Source organism: Globicephala melas, chromosome 5, assembly GCF_963455315.2.
Source record: "Globicephala melas chromosome 5, mGloMel1.2, whole genome shotgun sequence".
NCBI lineage: Eukaryota > Metazoa > Chordata > Mammalia > Artiodactyla > Delphinidae > Globicephala > Globicephala melas.
Window position 1 is genome coordinate 47,197,534 of NC_083318.1, and position 20,321 is coordinate 47,217,854.

At 35.0% G+C, this 20,321-nt stretch overlaps 1 protein-coding gene across 2 annotated transcripts in view; it reads left to right on the top strand.

The window, feature by feature from the left end:
• Positions 1-20,321, top strand: part of SLIT2 (slit guidance ligand 2) — a 382,749-nt gene that overhangs the window by 230,859 nt on the left and 131,569 nt on the right. For both annotated transcript variants that reach the window (XM_030864309.2, XM_030864311.2), the window contains exon 5: positions 8,850-8,921. In XM_030864309.2, coding sequence (XP_030720169.1) covers positions 8,850-8,921 — 72 coding nt within the window. The remainder of the gene's footprint in view (positions 1-8,849; positions 8,922-20,321) is intronic.

The window sequence follows — 20,321 nt, forward strand, 5'->3', positions numbered from 1 at the left end:
TTATCACAAAGCAATGATTGCATCAGATTTTATGCTGTTAATAAATGCTTTTGAATGCATGAATGAGAGAATAGAAGTGAGAGAGAGAAAAGAACACAGCTGACTTTCCCACCTTCAGAGATTGAAATCTTGAGTGCACTAAATCTTGGTTCTTGGGGACACTAACCTGCAAATGTGAAATTCATCAATACATATCATCTGAAAGGAGATTTATATGTACCATGCATAGCTCGATTCTCACTATGGTACAAAGACTCATTAGTCTGTATTTCTCCCTCTAATCTCTTTATTGAGCTCTAGTTTAATATCTCCAAGGTTTTGTGAAACAGTGACACTTACCTCTCCTGTGTTGCCTTGTTGTGTCTATCATACTAGATTTTGCTGCTTATCAGGGCTTCAACCACAAGCTTATATTTATCGCCTCTCTTCCTTATTCACACTCATCCAGCGTGTTCCCATGTTTTGTAAGATTTTTCTTCAGAATTTATTTTTCTTTCCCTACCTCCTTTCCATAAAACTTTGCTTATTAAAGGCCTTTCATATGCCAGGAATTCTAAACAAACAAAATAAACTAAAATCTCTAACTTCATTTATCATATTGTCTAACAGGAGAGACAGTTATCTAAGAAAAGAACTCAACTAAAAATTTTGGAGTGTTACAGTAAATATGAGTGCAGGTCACCTTAAGAGCACAGAAAATGGGAACAACTGACTTCCCAATAAGCAATAAGAATGTTTTATAATTAATTTGTAATTATGTAATAATTTTATTGATATTTAGTTATTTGAATATTAATTTACATTACGAATAATATTGTTGTTTGGACCAGGCAAAATGGCCCTAAGAGCCATTTATCTTAGCTGTTTTACAGATGAACAAATGGAGAAAGAGGGTAGGTGACTTGCACAGCATAACATAGCTACTAATAGGTTACAGAGATCTTAGCACGTGGCTCAGCTGGGGGATTGGAGAAGAACTATGCTGAAGGAGGTACTATTTGCTCTGTGTCTTGAACAATATTTAACCCTGCATTTCATGGCGATAGGAACTAGGTGCTTAAGACAAAATAAAATGTAGATAATCTGAAGATTTGGAAGAATAATTTTATAAAAGGTAAATTAAGAGAATATAATTAATGAATGAAATAGAAGGCACAGAAAGTATCTGAGGTGGAAATAGAAGCACAGAAAGTATCAAAGAAGGCCCACAAGTGAGACACAATCTGAAGGTTTCAAGAAATGCCAAGAAAACCAGTGTAACTGGAGAAGAGTGTGCGAGGTGGGGAGGAGAAAGAGATGAGGTCAAAGGTGTCAATCAGTTGATTTGGGGGACTTGTAGACCTTGTAATGCTTTGAGTTTTTCCCTCCTTATGATATGGGACATCAGCGAAGAATTTTTTTTTAACATCTTTATTGGAGTATAATTGCTTTACAGTGGTGTGTTAGTTTCTGCTGTATAACAGAGTGAATCAGCTATACATATATATATATATATATATATATATATATATATATATATATATATATCCCCATATCTCCTCCCTCTTGTGTCTCCCTCCCACCCTCCCTATCCCACCCCTCTAGGTCACAAAGCACTGAGCTGATCTCCCTGTGCTATGCGGATGCTTCCCACTAGCTGTCTGTTTTACATTTGGTAGAATTTATAAGTCCAATGAAGAATTTTGATCGGAGTTGTGGCAAGATATGATTATAGGAAGGCAAAGGGAGGAGCAGAGAGAGAGTTGGGAAGTTATTAAGACAATCCACAGAAGGCGGGGTGGTGGCTTTGTCAGGGGAGCAGAGGTGTAGGTAAATCAAATTCTGAATATATTTTGAAGAATCAGGGGAATTTGCTGGTGGGTTGGATGTTGGGTGTGGAAGAATATGAGATGTCAATGAGGACTCCAGAGTTTTTGGTCTGAACAAGTGTAAGAATGGTGTCCTCTTAACTGAGATGGAGAAGAATTCAGGAGGCGGTTATTTGACATGATGTCAATTTTGGAAATATAACTGTGGTGCCAATGTGGCGGATGCCTTGGAAGGGATCATAAGTTGAGGCAACTATATCGGTTTGGAATCTCAGTCGTGTGTGAAATGGTGATGATATTCTAACAGGGACCATGGCAATAGAGAATGGGAGGAAGAGGCTTGGTTGAAGACACTGCTGAAGTGGTTTTGTGAATGGCTTGTATGTAGTAGAAGGAGAAGGATCTAAAATGGGAAACTCCAGGGTGATGACCACTAGGGTCACTTCTCAGGCCTACCTCTGGGAGGCCTATATCTTTCCAGTTGTGCAAATACCAAGAACGTAGAACCTTTCCTGTTTGAAACCACTTATATTCACCCTCGTTCATATCCTTCATATCAAGATTAGCTTCAGAACGGGACAGTCTTTCCAGCTCTTCTCACTTCCTTGTCATTTCAGAAAATGAATAAACCAGGCTTTCAGATTTAAGATGTTCAATATTTTAATTCATATGGAAAATTCCAAATTATGCCTGAGCATTTGCAGTAACTTTTTTGTTTGTATTTTTCCAGGTTGATTGACATATAACATTATATTTGCTATACTACAAAATGATCACTGCAATAAGTTTTGTTAACATTCATTACCTCACATAGTTAGAAGTTCTTTTGTGATAAGAACTATTCAGATTTACCATCTTAGCATCTTCAAATATAAATGCATTATTGTTAAGTACGGTCACCTTGCTTTACATTACATCCCCAGAACATATTATTCTTACAACTGGAAGTTTGTACTTTTTGACCACCTTCACCCATTTCTCCCATCCTCCACCTTCCTTCTCCGGCAACCACCAATCTGTTCTCTCTTTCTATGAGTTCCACTTTTATTTGATTCCACATGTAAGAGAGATCATGCAGTATTTGTCTTTCTGTGCTTGACTTACTGCACTTAGCATGTGCCCTCAGGGTCTATCCATGTTGTGGCAAATAGTAAGATTTCCTTCTTTATCATGACTGAATAATATTCCATTGTGCATGTATGTGTGTGTGTATATATATATATATATGCTTGTATATATACACACGCATATATATATATATATATATATATATATATATATATATAACATCTTCTTTATCCATTCATCTGCTGATGGAGACTTAGGTTGTTTCTATGTCTTGGCTATTGTAAATAATGCTGCATAGGGGTGTAGATATTCTTATAAGAGAGTGATTTTGTTTCTCTGCATATATACTCAGGAGTAGGATTGCTGGATCGTATGGTAGTTCCATTTTTAATCTTTTGAAGACCTGCTATACTGTTTTCCATAGTGGTTGCACCATTTTACATTCCCATCAACAGTGCAAAAGTATTCCCTTTTCTCCACATCCTTGCCAACACTTGTTATGTGTTGTCTTTTTGATGATGGCCATTCTGACAGGTGTGAGGTGATATCTCATTGTGGTTTTGATTTGCATTTTTCTAATGATTAGTGATGTTGAGAATCTTTTCATGCATCTATATGTATTCTTTGGAAAACATCTATTCAAATCCTCTGCCCATTTAATTGGGTTGTTTGAATTTTGATGTTTAGTTGCATGAGTTCTTTACACATTATAGATATTAATCCCTTATCAGATAAATATTTTGCAAATATTTTCTCGGTTCTATAGGCTGCCTTTTCATTTTTTGATGGTTTTCTTTGCTATGTAGGAGCTTTTAGTTTGAGATAGTCCCACTTGTTTAATTTTGCTTTTGTTGCCTTTGCTTTTGGTAACAGGTATAAAACAGTCATTGCTAAGACCAGTGTCAAGGTGCTTACCGCCTACATATTCTTCTAGGAGTTTTATGGTTCAGGTCTTATGTCAAAGTCTTTAATTCAATTTGAGTGTCTATGTATGATGTTATACAGTGGTTCAGTTCCACTCTTTTGCATGTGGAAGTCCAGTTTTTCCAAAACCATTTACTGAAGAGACTGTCCTTTCTCCATTGTACATTCTTCACTCCTTTGTCATAAATTAAGTTTCCATATATGTGTGGATTTATTTCTGGGCTCTCAACTCTATTCCATTGATCTCTCTGTTTTTCTGCCAATACCATGCTGTTTTTATTACTATACTTTGTAGCATAGCTTGAAATCAAGACATGTGATACCACCAGCTTTGTTATTCTTTCTTAAGATTGCTTTGGCTCTTCAGGTTCTTTTGTGGGACCAAATAAATTTTAGGGTTGTTTGTTTATTTCTGTGAAAAATGCCATTGGAATTTTGATAAGGATTGCACTGAATCTGTAGATGACTTTGAACATTTTAACGTTATTAGTTCTTCCGGTCCATAAGCATGTAATATCTTTCCATTTATTTGTGTCCAAAAGTTTACAAAGCTAATTTAGTCTCCTTGTCTTCCATCCCAGCTCCCCAATTATCACACTTGTTTTCCCCAAACGCTTTTTGCATTTTGCTATTCCATTCCTCAGAAAAATTGAGTGGTTCCAAACTCTCCTCAAGATGACAAGCACCTTAACTTGCATCAAAGACCTTATATTTGGACCTAACTCCAACTCTCAACTTTATTATTTAATGCTCTCCAAAAAGAATTACCTAGTTCACTGGAGACCCACCATTTCTCCACACTACTGCCCAGTGCCACTCTCTGCCCATTGTCCTTGCCTGCTCCGAATTTCAATTTCCAGATCAATCTTCCTAAAAATCAACTCCAATCAAGCCATTTTCCTACTCGGAAGCATATTTTTACACTCTATTGCCTAGTGATATAATTACAGACTCTTCCCTTGGCAGCACTATCCTGCTAGCTCAGTAGTTCTGACTCATTTTTCTCATACACATAGTTCACAGAACAATGCACTCCCATCAGTAATGTATCACATTGCCTACAATGGTCTTCAAGGAACAGAGCAGATATACTTAGGGGCACAGAGCAAATTCTCCTAGTAGCATAATTGTAATATATATGTAACCAATGCCTCTACAGTAGTTACTGTGCGCCAGTCACTTTGTGAGCACTTTAAAGAGTATTTCATTGAATCCACTTAACAGTCCTGTGATATAGACACTGTTATTGTTTCATTTTACGGATGAAGAAACTGACATACAGAAAATGTAAGCAATTTTTGCAAGGTCACATGGTTAATACCTGATACCTGATATCGCTGAAGCTTGGTTTCTTTAATAGTAACAAACAGTAATAATAATGATAATAATAATACCTACTTCACTTCTCAGTCTGCAGCCTATACTCTTAATTCCTCTGGCATACCTCCTCTCTCCTTGGATTTCTCCTACTCACCCATACCAACACTGGAAGATGAGAAATATTGAGCTCAGTAATTTTCATCAAATTTCAAAAAATTCCCTTTCTATTTTGAAAGTGGCCTGAATCAACCAAGCCTCCAATGACTGTTACTTCTCTGATCTCCTGGATCACTTTTCTAAGATTCCACTCATGCTTTACTTATTCTATACTACCTTGTTATCATCCAACTGTGAGATATAAATCACATCTCTCCAACGAGACTGAAAAATTTCCACAACCAAACTCATAATAGACACTGTAAATTTTGATTTCCCAATTTTGTTAATGGTTCCTCTATCAAAGTTCAAAATGACTTCTATCTTCTCTCTCTTCTTTGCCTAATCCATATCCACATACAATTCACTTCTAAGTTTTGGTTCTTCATGCATCCCTGATACCACTCTTAATCTCTTGTACCTTTTCTGTCTAAAGGGTGGGAGCCCATCCATTAACAAGGCCAGGGTAAACAAGCAATGTATTGATGGTTATTACGTTGCTTCATAATTCTCATTACTTTTTCCCTAACTATCATAAAAATCTTGTATCTGGTTATCCAGATTTGAGTCTTTGACCCTTGGTATTCTCCTAAATTCTACTGCCAGTTTAATCTAAGGAAGAGTATCTGTCCGGCTCCCATACATCACTCTTCCCTCGCTACCACTGTCTGCTGAAATAAGAACTCACTCTTCAATCGGTATCAGAATGTTTACTCCTCACACCCCTCACTTTTCCTTCCAACCTCATCTCCTATTACTGCACTGCATGTTATACCTTCTAAGCAAACCAGACCAAAAGCTACTCCCATAGAAGTTCTATTTTTCTACCTCCATACTCTTGCTTGTGCTATGTATTTCACACAAAAATGCAAATGACATAAGTCAGAGGCTAGGATGAGTTAAGAAAAAGTCTCCTACGTTTTAGGCCACAGGAAGGACATATTGAGATGGATTAAGTAGCCCTCAGTGTCATCTTTAGAAATCCCCACATCCTGGCTCAATATTTATCTGGATTTCCTCTACATCTTTTGATACTTCAACACTTTCTGTCATTGTTTAGCACCTGATATCGTTGAAGCTTGGTTTCTTTAATCATAACAAATAGTAATAATAATGATAATAATATCTACTTCACAAGATGGCCATGTAGGTTAAAAAACATAAATTTGATATTATATTATCTCTAAAAATTTAAGCATTGCACATAGCAGGTACTGAAAACTTGTTAAGTTTCTTCCTCCTGTCATGGGTGAATATTATTGCCCACTTAACTGAAGGGACCTGAGATCCACAACTGAATTTGGCTGCCAGAGTAAGCGGAGCACAAGAGCAGAGACCCCATAGAATAGTCTACTCAGGGGGGCAGCGACACATAAGCCACTGACCGTAGGGAGGCTCTGAGCCTGACTGTCCCTCACCCTTCTATAAAAGATAAGATGGTAGGTGTTAGCAGAATAAAACCCTTCTAATGCCCTAGACTTCTGCCTGAGGCAGTCAAAAGGACTAAAATCACATTCAGAAGGAATGGTGTTCTGACTCTGTTTCAGTGCTCTTCAGCCATGTCTCTATGAGCCACCTGAAGTCATCCTCCTGACTAGCCTCCCACCACACCCTCACCCTCTTTGAGACCATGACCCTAGAAAAACTGTGCCCGAGGTGGCGCATGAAATGGCCCCAGCTGGTGGGAGGGGAAGACTGCAGAGCCTGGGAAGCAGGCAAGGTCTGAAGCCAACATCTCTGCCATTTTTATTCACCTACACAGTCTCTAAAGCAGTCTTTGTTCTAGGAGAAGTGGGAAAAATAAATAAGTGGTGAGAAAACATTGAACTGACAGGGGCACAACAATTAAAACACTATATGTTTTCACGGAGTGCTCTAGCATTAAATTTGCTTGAATCCAGTTTTTTCCCTCCTCGTTTCTTACTACTTTCTGAATTTTCTTTCTCCAGTATCTCTCTTTACCTTCTCCTAGCTCAGTAGCCTCCTTTGAGCACTGTTTCTGACATTAAGCTTTTAAATATATGCAATTAAACATTTCTTAACTCGATGTAATTAAACAAAGGAGGGAAGTCAGTCTGAGATCAACGACAAGCTGGAGAAATAAGCAATTTTTAAGGAAATGAAGTTTTCTTACTCTTAGGGATATACTGAAGCTATTGATAACAGTTCACTTAGGACATGAATGGCTGCCTTAACTCCTACATAAGCACATATTACAAACTTACTGTTTGGAATAAAATATGTATGTGTTTTTCTTTGCTTTTTTGCTAAAGACCTTTACTCTTTAGACTAACATTATTTCTCTACAAATTGCTTAGCAAACTTTTTTTTATTTGAACATTGCAGATATTGAGATATAAATGCAAATCTCACTTGTTTAAAACTTAGTGCTAATGAGGTCAAAACCACACAGTAAATCTCTGTATCTGCCAGTTATCTCTATTGTGTGACGAGAAGTGTGTGAGCAACCAGCTCTGGTCATAAGAAGCATTGGGGGAGAGAATGCTGGTGAATTCATCCAATATGCCTCCACAAAATTGGAAAATGACTCCGTTTTGGCAGGCATGTACCCGTGGTCAGTAGCTTCATCTTTCTTTGTGTGCGTCAGTTATCTTGAATTTAAAGATAATTTTAGTACCTTCATTGTTACTTTAATACTTTATTTGATATTTCAGCTTTCTGCTATGTGGTAGTGTTATTTAAAATTTCCTCTTTTCAGTGACATTTCTTGCATGTGTATTTATATCCTACTTGTTAAAGCTAGTAATACTATGTGAGCTTATAGAATTGCATCTGAACTCTGAAGGAAAAATAATGATCCATTTCACGAGATGAATGATTTTTACAAACTCTCATTTCAACTCAAAGAGTGCTTTTTTTCCCTTGATTAAAATGTATTTCTCGATTAAATTAAAATGCAAATATAGACAGTCTGTGTTTATGGTTATAATAGAATTATTTAAAGAAGGTTCTAAATCAACCTGCTGCTAATATTTCATGCAAGAACTGTGGGTTTTATTGTTGGGCCAGTACTGCCGTGTTCCATTTTCAAGATTGCTTAAAGTGCTATGAAAACTTAATCACACTGCCCAGGTTTTATCAGTTTTTGCCCAGTCTTCTCTAGGATGTTAAAAGGGACTGCTTTCCTATATACGTCTTAAGTTATGTTAGTGATATTGGAGAAATATGAAGTACTAAAACTTTAGAACCCCTTGAAATTGAGTTATGAACAATTTACTATTTGTTTTAAAAAATATATTTTATTACACAGAAGTGAATCAGCTCTTAAATTTAAGAGAACCATATTTAATAATTTATTATGGAATTAAATATCTGAAAAATTACTTCAAGAAACCATTTAGTCCAACTTTTTAATTTATATTAGATATATAAAATATTTGTATTAGAAATTGCATCTAATGCTATGGATTTAATTATGATCCTTTAGTATTATTTTAGCTTTCCTTTTTTTTTTTTTTTGGAAGTGTCCTATCACTTTTCAAACACATTGATTAAAATAATTCTTAAATAACATTTATAACTTGATCTTTTTTCTTTTTTTGTTATTTTTAGTGACCTCAGTGAAAACCAAATTCAGGCAGTTCCAAGGAAAGCTTTCCGTGGGGCAGTTGATATTAAAAATCTGTAAGTATTTTTCCTAATTGATACTGTTTTTTTTTAAATTACCCATTTTCCAAGTTTAATTTATATTGAATAAAGTGTCAGAAAAAAATGGTGAAAGCCTATATACATCTTTATGCTTCCTTAGGAGAGCTTGTAACAATGAGTTTTAAATTGTTTTCACAAGCTATCTGAAGAGATTCTTGTTTAGAAGATGTCTTGAAACTGAAGTTGTTATCAAATTCATTCTTCAAACCTTGTGATTAATCTTGTGAAATCTAAAGAAATTATTTGATTATAAGGTATTTACAATGTATTTTCTTCCCCTTACTGTGAGCTAATTTCAATAGCTCCTTTTTCACTTGTTATCGGTGTTTATTGGAAATGCAGAATATTTTTTTTCTGGAAAGAGTAGATAATATTTTCTTGTTAGAGATACCTGTGGCCTAGAGCTACAGCTTTTTAAAATAGCTTTTAGATCACCATTTTCATTAAATGCCAACAGTGTGAGAATGAGAAAATTGTCTTTCCCTTTGTGTGAATACTTTTCTTGCATCTTTTCCATCTTATATCTTTATGAAAGAATATATGTATAGCCTTCTTTAAAAAGCAAAAAAAAAAAAAAAAGAAAGAAAAAGAAAACTACGTTTCTGTATTATCCCTTGATAAATCTTTAATCTGGTGTTTTGTGTAGATGTGGTTTTTGTAAGTGTGGATAGCTCTTTACATACCAGGTTTAAGATCACAGTGGCAATCCTAATATCATTGATATATATCTTAATGAATTTAAAAATACCTTGTTAGCCTTTTAAAATGATGGTTTTTGACTCACCGTGAATCTAAAATGTAAAACATTTTCTGTAGCTTTTCCATTAGTTTGGAATGTGGGGGGAAAAGGCCCCTGTGTGCTGAGATTAACTATCAGGAATTCAGTATTTCTTAGCTAGTAATAAACAGGGCAGGCACTTTAAGAATTAACTTATATTCCGAATTCTCCATGGTGGGATCCAACAATATTTCTCCCAGTAGCAAAAGTGAGACAGATGTTTTCCTTCGTCAAAGAGGACTGTTTATAAAGCTACAATTTATGGCCTCTACATCCTCTCCTCAATGTAAATTTTTTTTTAATTTGTACTTTTTTAAAATTTGCACTTTAATTTGTACTTTTTTTAAGTGTATAGGTAAAGACAGAAAAACATAGACTTCTAGTATAAATGTGTAGAGCCGCCAAAATCCTGGCCCTAGGTTTTTATGAGCATTTACATGTTAAAGAGATTTTATTTGCTTTGTTTTTCATCTCTAATGAAGACGTAGGGAAGCCTTCAGATAGATTCAGAGATGTAGGGTGTTCAGAACTGCCGCTGTATATTACATCTGATCAGAACAACATAAAGATCCCAATGTAGCACCTACCCGAGTTGCCTATATGTCTCTGTAAAAGGACAGTAATGGCCAAAGTTGACCACCCTTTGAGAATGCCACTTGCAATCTTACAATAGTATTTTTTCTAAAGCCTTAAAACAGGTGGCTTTTAATCTTAGCAAAGATATTTAGGGAATCCAAGTCTATTAAGTAATCCTTCTCCCATATTTAAGGATGCATTTGGGAGTGAGATACCGGTCATGGTGGGATTCTTCCTTAATTCCTCTTCATTTATTCTTTAAAAATGTGATTTTAAAAGTTTAGAGATAAAAAGAAAAGTAAAATGCTAGCCTTTGTACTTTGAAGAAAGCAATATTGACTTAGAGGATTTTTGCAATATTTCTCCCCACGACATCATCCCCCCTCTCTACCATTTTAAAGGCAGTTATTATGTATACTGTGAGATGAGTTTAGGACTATCTCAGAATCTCTTGCCATTTTTTTGTTTTGTAAACGTAACAAATCAGTAAACTTCATGGAGCCTTAATTTTTACTTTTATGAAATCAGTATAATAATTTCTTACATTTGCTGTGGTTATTAGAGAAAAACCATATGTGAAAAACCTTAAAACAGTAATATGCTACAAAATATAGTACAGTATTCATTCAGCAAGTTCATTCAGCAACTGCTAAAATTTAGCACTGAAAATTTTATACTAAGGAGAGAGGAAAGGAGAGCATAAACTAATTTGCAATATTAGTAATCAATCAGATAGACCCATGTCTATCATGGGTCAATTAGACATGGAGCTGCAATAATGGGGAAAAAAATCTATCAGAAAGTACTAAATGAATATACACAGGACCCTGATTTATAAACAAATTAAATGCAACAGGTACTGAGGAAAGAAAGAGATAAAAGTATTGATATTGCTTGACGTTATCAGGGAATACTTTAGAAAAGAGTTACTGAAAGAAAATATAAAGGCATCTTCAAGGAGGTTGGCTCATACTGTATACTGGTGAGTAGTGGCCGGTAAAAGCAGACTGAGAAAGTAAGAATTTATTAAGACCTATGCAAGGCCTGATTTCTGGGTTTCGATTGGTTTGGAGGATTAAAATTAAAGTGCAGTGGAATGTGTGTGTGTGTGTATTGTGTGCGTGTGTGTGTGTGTGTGTGTGTGTGTGTGTGTATGATGTAAGGAATATTACCTTTGTTTCAAGGCGAACCAATACTAATTCGGAATAGCAGCAGTGGTAAGAAGCATAGCAATCTGCATATGGAGGAAGCCGAGTAGAGTGGCATCCAAATGATTTTAACTTTGGAGGTTTCTGTTCTTATGGAGGAAAGGGGGCTTAAGAAACTATGTGAGTGCTAAATGATGATGTGATGATCAAAAGAACAATTTATTCCTGGTCCTCTCAATGCCTTCCATGTAACAGTGAGAAAGACCATGACAACATTGAGACACCACAATGCATTTACAGGTTTATTTAATTAAATAAGATCATAGTTACAATTTTCTAAAATTTCACATTTAAAAAGCATTTTGCTATAATTAAAAAATAGTTCAAACTACATTATTCAAAAAAATTTCCATTTCATGGGACTTTGTGTGAAGTTTAGTTTTACCATTAAAAATTAAGAAGGATATTTGGTAAAATATGTTAGAACTGAGAGTAAATTTTAATTTGTATTATTGTTAAAATGGTAACTGTATGTCATCAAGTAATGACTCAGTAAAAGTCCATAAATATTGACATTATTAATATTATTAACATTCAGTGTGGGAAGGAGAGGTATAGTGCTTTGTCTTATTTATTATTCCAGTGTGTACGTTTACAGTTTGGACAACCCTGCATGGTGCCATAATGGCTAGTGTTTCGAGTCATTCAGGGACTAAAAGAGCAGAAGTAAGGCTGCACAGAAGGAATACGTGCTTTAGTTGCATCAAGCCGATATTTTGTATAGCGCTGTCTAAAAGACTAGTCTAATGCACTGTACCGAGTTTATTGGATTTACCACATATTCAGGCCTTATTCAGAACAAATTCCAGTTATCAGAAGATTTTCACTGGAAGCGCTTGCTTTAATCTTGTGGATTGGCTAAATATGCTTGAGGCAGTATCCTGACAATATGAAATTGATGCTGTGGAAATTTTGCAAATTAGCAGATTTTATTCCTCTTCCTCCAGGCAAGCCACAGTAAAACTATTCTAGACAGCTGGACATTTATCTTGCTCTTAAACATCTCCAGGGAGAACTTCCCATAACTTTTTTGCTTACCTCTATTAATTTCCAAACTGGATTAAAACCTTTATATTTTATTTTGTTACCCAATTTTCTCCACCTGCTACTTAAACCAGTTTCTTTTTTCTGGCATTGTACATGAGAATAACAAGATCGTATTAAAATATCAACTAAATAATAGTGTTTATAAAAGTCACTGGCAGCACTTTTACATAGGATTTACATCTGTGTGTTTGAACTCTCCAAGTATGAATTCAAGTACTGATACCATATCATTACCAAATGATGCCTCACCGAAATGATAATCAATGTTTATATGATTTTCCTTGATAAACTTTGTATCTATATTTAATATATTTAACACTGACTAATAAAGGCTTGGCTGCCTCCTGATCAGTTTCTGAACAAAGACATGTTACATTGTGCCAGTTTTGTTTACAAGTATGTATGAGGCATTTCCATTTAATTGAATAATTTAAGAGAATATTCAAATTATAATAAATCTTGCCTTATTGCTGAGACTTGCAAGATTATTCTCTAAGTAGGTATTTTATGAATATAAAATTTTTCCAAGAGTCTCTTGTTTTTATGAGAAATCATTTCTAGTCATGTTATCTTAAGATTTAAGCAAAGAAGTGCAAATATATGAACTTAAAAATCAAATGGATAGCCAATAGTTACTCACACTACAAAAGCAAACTCTAACATACCTTACATTAGTTTCTTTAATGAGTTGAACCTGAATACTTAAAATAACTAAATTCCAACAAGCATTATTTTAGGTAGACTTTTTAAAGTACGTCATACCTGGTTTTTATTCTTCTTTCATGTTGCGGTATATCCTCAAAATGTACTCTATGTTCCAAACTTTACTATTTACTGTTCATTAATAGATACATTCCTTTTCTATTTGCTTGCATTATACCAATTCCAATAAATTTTCATCTGTTATGAATCTTACCCTCCTTTTCCAATAAAACTACCTGTTGTTAACAAATAGGTTAAGGAAAATATTTATATTCATTCTTTTATAACATACATTAGTTTACAGACAAGGGTTATAAGATGATTTAAGTTATAAGATGATTTAACTTGGTTCTCTTTGAGTAAGTCATGGTATCATTTGGGAAACAAGAATGCATGGCCATGACTTTTTAGGAAACAGATAACCCAATTTGGGATGCACCGATTCTTGGTGATAAGATTTGGCAAATAGGAAAGAGAAGGTTAATCTGTACGTTGCTACACAGCTATTTATGTTATTTAGAAATTTAATTTTTTTCTGGAACTCTGTCATCTTCAATTTATTTTATTAATGGATCAATTAAAACCCATAGGAGGAAAATTCACAGTTCTATACTAGGTACACAGAAAGACATATTTTGCTATTTTTTCACACTTCTCTATTTTAAAATATCAATCTACTGGTTTCTTTTTCTCTATCATCTGCATTCTTCATGATGATACGGGAACAAGGTTGCTCACGTAATATAGAATAAATATGTAACAACCAGAAGAGTGTATTATATATTTAACCATTCAAATGCAAGACTTACTTTAGCTTTGTCCTATAAATTAAGTCATATTTACAGAATGACTACCGTAATCAGCTACTTTTCATGTTTAGTTTACTACATTTCTTGTCATACTTAATTACATACTTTTTACATAATTATCATAAAAATAAAATCCATGTATATCAAATTGAAATTGTAACTTTTAGTGCCCCTAGCTCCTCCCAAAAGTGTTTTCAGTAAGCCTGAGGCTGAAGAGACTTCGAAGGCGAGGTTGGTTTCTCACTCAAGGGGCTTGCTATCTTTAGCGTTAGATTAAATACCACATACAGGTCTTTAGGGGGAGGTAGAACCTTCTGAACAAACCTGTAACAATGGCTCTTCATTTAGATAAATAGCAAATGAAGTTGAGTTTTATGGTATAAGGACCAGGGCGTCTCTTAACATCCAGAATGCTGCCTGTGGACATAGGGGACAACCAGCAACCAGCAGTTGTTTGGGTTCTTAGATGTAAAATGTATTAGGAACTCAGCAGTTGCCACAGTCAGTACCATGGGAACTGTCCATGGTCCTAGAATTTGCCTGGTTTAAACTCAGTCTAAAAAACCACACTGAATTGTGATAATCCGCAACAACTATGGTCAAGTTTGCTACCAATAACCTCTCCAGCATCTCATTTTGCTGTTTCTTCTGGGTGCCTTAGCACTCTTTATTACTGATAGCTTTCTCTCATGTAAAAATGAGTCTAAATAACGTATCTTCATCAACATTTTCCAAAACACAAAAACTAAAAAGAAAAAAAACGCAAGATGTTTTAATTGAATAGTTAGGAATCTAATTCACATATATATCAGTATAAAATAGTAAGTGTCATGATCTTTCTGTGGCTGCGTGTTGTCCTTGAGACAGAACAGATCTTTAGGTTTCTTACTTCCCCAACCCTGGAGAGCCACTCTTTTCTACCTCTGAGCAATTACAATAACCTGCTAATTGAGTTTTGATCTCCAATTTATATTCTCATTAGATAGTTGTAACATTGCAGCCAGATTTGTTTTCATAAAGCATTGTTTTTCATCCCATCACTGCCTGGTTCAAAATCATGCAGCTTATTAAAAACAAAAACATTTTGCTATAGGCATTATGGCAAAGCCTTGGGGATTTAGCAGAGTATTGTCTACAGAAGTTCTGCAGGGTCTGTAGGAATATAGGCTCTTCCCTGAGAGAGCAGCGACTTTTATCAAATGGCATGCCATCTAGTCTCTTTAGATATTCTGACTAGTCCCAATGTTCTGACACCCATGCAGGCTCCCAGCCCTCTCTCCCCCCGAATCTGCACACAAGTTCTTCGCTCACATCAGAATGGCCCCTCTCTTGCAGACATTTACTGTGAACAGTGTAGAACCTCTGCTCACAAGTGTTGTTTGAACCAGTCTCCTCCATAGGGAATGCTCACTTTTATTTCTGTCTTACTGGATTCTATCCATCTTTTAGGGATCGGGGGATTTTTTTTCTCTTCCTCACACAATTATTTTCGCCTAGGGTAATCTCTTCCTTTTCTGAAATTCTGTAACATTCTTCGTCTACTGGCTTCTTCCTTGAAACTTGGCCATTAGAAATTCAGCAGAAACCTCCATTCGCAGAATGAATAGCTCCTGAATCTCTTTTCCTAGCCACCTGTGTATCTAGTGAGGGCTTCAGCAATACATAGATTTAAATTTGAATCAAGGTTTCACTAAATATTTACTACCTATTTTGCATAATTTATTGAACTTCTGTGAGCCTCATTTTCTTATCTATAAAATCAGAATAATGATAATACCTACCTTTTCAAGTAATTGTGAGAAATAATGAGACGGGTATATCTACAGACCCTGCCATTTGCTATGCATTCAATAAATGCTAGCAATTATCATTGTCAGTTTCAATTTCTACCTCCCTTGATTAGTCTACTTAGACTTACCAGAACGTGAAGGTCAACTTAGTTGTCTTTCCTCCAGTGTCTATTACCATCTCTGTTAGAACTACCTTTAGCTTCCTTCTAATAAATTATCAAATGGATATAACTTTATACCACAGCTTATTCCAATAAAAACTGAGATTCTTTATTCCTATGAGAAAAACATAATGTTACTTGAAAGATTGCAAAAGGGTTAAATTCTCAAATAACATAAATTATTTTGGGTTCCTAAGAAGAGTCCTTTCCTTGGTTATTTCCTTCATTAATGTCCAGGCTAACAGATGAGCTTTCATGCCAAGGTAAATAATGTTTGCTGATACTTCTCTTCTAGGATGTTCATTTATATGGATTAATTTAAATTTTTTTATTCCCTCTATGTATTATAATTTAAATCTTGAACTGCTTCTTAAACAATCATTATTAGCATAAGATTTGTATATTTAGGCACTCATATTCACCTGAATTTTATACACACAGGGAAGAAATAGAACAGATCCTGCCCATATCCTTACCAGCATTTTTTTTTCTTTTTCTCCCATTATATTTATGTTTTATCAGGTTGCTTATAAAATAGTGAAATGTTGTTTTTCCCTCATATTGACTGTAGTCACTTTGATGTGTTTTAAGTCAACTAGATTCTTGGAGTTTGTCATCTTACAGTGGTGAGATAAATATGAACGAAACTTCTGTTTCTCATACCTAAAAAACCCTGGGAAAGTGGAGCATAGTGATAATAATTTTGTTGAAACATTGAGAAACTCTGCCTGGCTTAGAAATTATTAAAGAATTTTTATGTTCACTATTGTTTCAGAGTTAAGTATATTTTATGGTGTTCTAATTTTTATAAAAAGAAAATTAGTAATAAGACTTTATTACTTGGACACTGCACTGAAATATGAATTTTCTATGAGTAAGGACAAAACCAACTAAAGTTAATGCAGGAAGGTATGTTTTGTATGTAATTCAAACAGTATGGTATCTAGATTTTTAAAAATGACAACAGGAAATCCTGAAAAAGACTTACTTAAAAGTAACAGAATGGGGAGGGGATATGGGGATATATGTATACAGATAGCTGATTCACTTTGTTATACAGCAGAAACTAACAACATTGCAAAGCAATTATACTCCAATAAAGATGTTAAAAAAAAAAAGTAACAGAGTGCAGTGTCTCCAGTTATATTTCAGGATGCCAAGTAAGCAAATGTCCAACCGTTTTTGTCATTTAATATACCTCTTTTGTAAAATTTACACCTAGCAATGTTATATATTGTCTCTCATTCTGAGAATTAATCAAAATCTGAAGCTAGGCTAAATTATTTTTAGTCTTAAAGACAATCAGATCAGCTTTCGAAATTTTATGTGAGTGAGGCAGAGTGATCTCTCTTAATAAAAACATACTGCATTCTCTAAGACTAAATTTACCAGTGTTAGGAAAAAATAAAATAGGCAGTCTAGAGTTATTCTAGAGCATCAGAAGAGGAGCATCTGCCACTGAAAAGAGAATCATAGAATGTTAATGCTAAGATTAAGCATTAGCTTAATGCTAAGATTTCTTTAAGAAATCTTAAAGAGAATATATTTTTTAACAACATTATTTTCATGAAATTAAAGATAAAGCAGTGCCTTCAAGTCACACTCTTACAAACTAGGACAGTGGAGGATCAGAGAGGATGGGTCGGAATTTGAACAGAAACAAGAGAGGAGGGCTGGGGGTAGGAAATGAGGAGAAGACACAGCAGTCTGGGCAAGAACATGTAGGCTAGATGTTTGAAAGAAACCACCAGTGGTACTATCCATACCGTTCTTTCTCCTGGGAAAATAAGAAAAGCACTGGCTTGCTTCCCCCTGGGAAGTAGCTCCTGTGTCAGGAAAGGATCCTCAAGCCGTCTCTGATGCACCTAGTGCTCTTATCATCTAAAGATCAACACATTTACCTTATGTCTGGGTAAATCGCTGTAGCATTACTTTTTGGAGAAGTGAAAAAAAGTCTCTTCTTACTAATTCCTTAATTCGGAACAATTTTACGGCACAATTTATAATCACGTCTAAACATGTCACTAAACTCTTGACTGAACAGATCCTTTCCTGTTTACAGAAAGCAGGAGTGCCCAGGGTTTGCGAGGTGGTAGAGAAGGAAGTGAGTAGCATGAGAGGAAACAAGGTGAAGAGAATTAGTCCAGAAACTCTGAAATAAATCACACTTTTGCGGAGTTTTGACACTGTTTATCTTGAACCATATGCAAACAAATAGAGGTTTGTGCAGAGAGATTTTCCCATGAGCAGTCATGCGGGTACAACACTTTCCATAAACATACCTTTGGATACTACAAAATCTACCCACTGTTGAAAATATTATTTACTTCGATTTTCATTGTCCTTTCAAATGAGTAGTGTTTTCACAAAATACCTTCCTTCTCAGAAGATATTTGAACTGAGATATGATGGCATTCAGGAAACTTTTAGGGACGACTTTGGTCCTATGAGAGCTGAATATTCTTAATGGTTTAGTGCCAGTAAGGGCTTAGATTTCTGTTAAGAATCAGAAGAAGCATATAACCATGAGTAACGTTAAAGAGGGGTAAAATTAGAAAAGTTTCCAGCAGCGTCTCAACTTCTAGTGGTATACAAAAAGTAATCTGTCTTTCAGTACTTGTAAGACAAGATTTGCTTGAGTGCTTTCTGGCAAACTAGGGCTTCCCCTTTGTGTATAGTATGCATGATTTAAAAGAAGCTGTGTCAGCACTGATTTATACATTGACAGCTAAGGATAATAAGATATGGGCAAACATACAGCTCACCCTTTTACAGATTAACCTGGAGACTGCATTAGGCAAATTTGATAGCATTAAATGATTTTGCCAATTTGTCTGGAAACAATTTCTCTTTTGTAGTGTGTCAAGGGTAACACTTCATGCCATTGTGCTAATTTAAATGGCTTTGATAAATTGTTCAAGAGGTTAGAGAATAGTAGTGTAGATATATATTTAGCACTTTAAAAATAAAAAACGGCTATTAACTTAATTGTTAAATGAATTTAATCTGTAAAAATCAAAAGTGCTCAAGAATGTTAAGTGTTTTCTTGGAACTGCAGCAACCATATTACATCATGAGTCTTTAAAAAGTCTTCTTAGAAAATAAAATTATACCTCTGCATACTTCCTAATAAGCAGAAATGCTTTCAGCTGTTACAGTAGCATGAGTGGTAGCTGTTGTTTGGGGAAAGCCTTAGTTTATACAAGCAATAAGATTGTATCTTCTCAAGGGCTCACGTTTTTTATATTGCACATCTTAGTACGCACCATTTGCACGGCATCAAGGTAGCCTCTTATATGATTATGTCCTCCAGAGACCTTCTTAAAAATGAGATGTATATTTCATGAGACATTCTCTATGTAAATAATTTCTAAAGTAAGGACTTTGAAAAGGCCCCTCTGAAAGTCACTGGTTTAAATCACTTCACCTTTATTCAGTCGTCTTGTGAGAGAAACAGCTATTGCAACATTTCCCTTAAAAACCGACCTCAGATTTGAATTAGCCCTTTTGGTGAATTCTGCACTTGAAACAAGGACAAGATTCATTTGTATTAGGATCATAGTCTTACCCTGTACATGTACCTCCCTTCCCAACGCATGCAGAGCTGACAGCTCACCTGACTATTTCATTAAACATTTTGTTTCTATCTCAAGTGAAGCATTAAAATACTTTTTCTTTACAGGAATAATAATATTGCTAAGCATCAAGCTACTAGATTTAAATAAAAACTGCTTATTTGTTAAACAAAAAGGAGAGTGCTGTGGGATTTAGTACTTAGTTGTCCATTTCAACCAAGTAAATTTCTTAGTATGAAGAAGGAAATTTTAATTCCCCAGACAAGCGGCAGGAAAAAGCAAATAAGTTTGGCGCAGCCATTTTTTTCAGTCTTTGAATTTTAGCAAATGAGTACTTAAACTTCTGGAGAACATTCATTTATTTGAATTCTGTATTATTTAGAATGAGCTGATACAGCTTTTAAATGTTTGACTGTAGAGATGTGTGATGTTTTAACAGTCTTGCTGCTATATGTGTTTCATAGTGTTTGGGGCCGAAATTAGCAGCTTTGAGAAAAGCAAATTTTTAAAAATTTCTTAATACTTTTAAAAAACTTGTTTTCTGGAGAGTGGTGTAATTTGGGAAGTTCCTTAACTGAAAAGTCTAATATTTACAGTGCCAAGAAGTCGCATTTAATGATAACAATGCTTGCATATAGTGAAGCTTAATATAAAACAACTGGTAGCTTTGTAAGGTGTATGTCTAGTTGGGAATAGCAAGGAGATAGGTGGGACGTCATTTCTCTTTCCT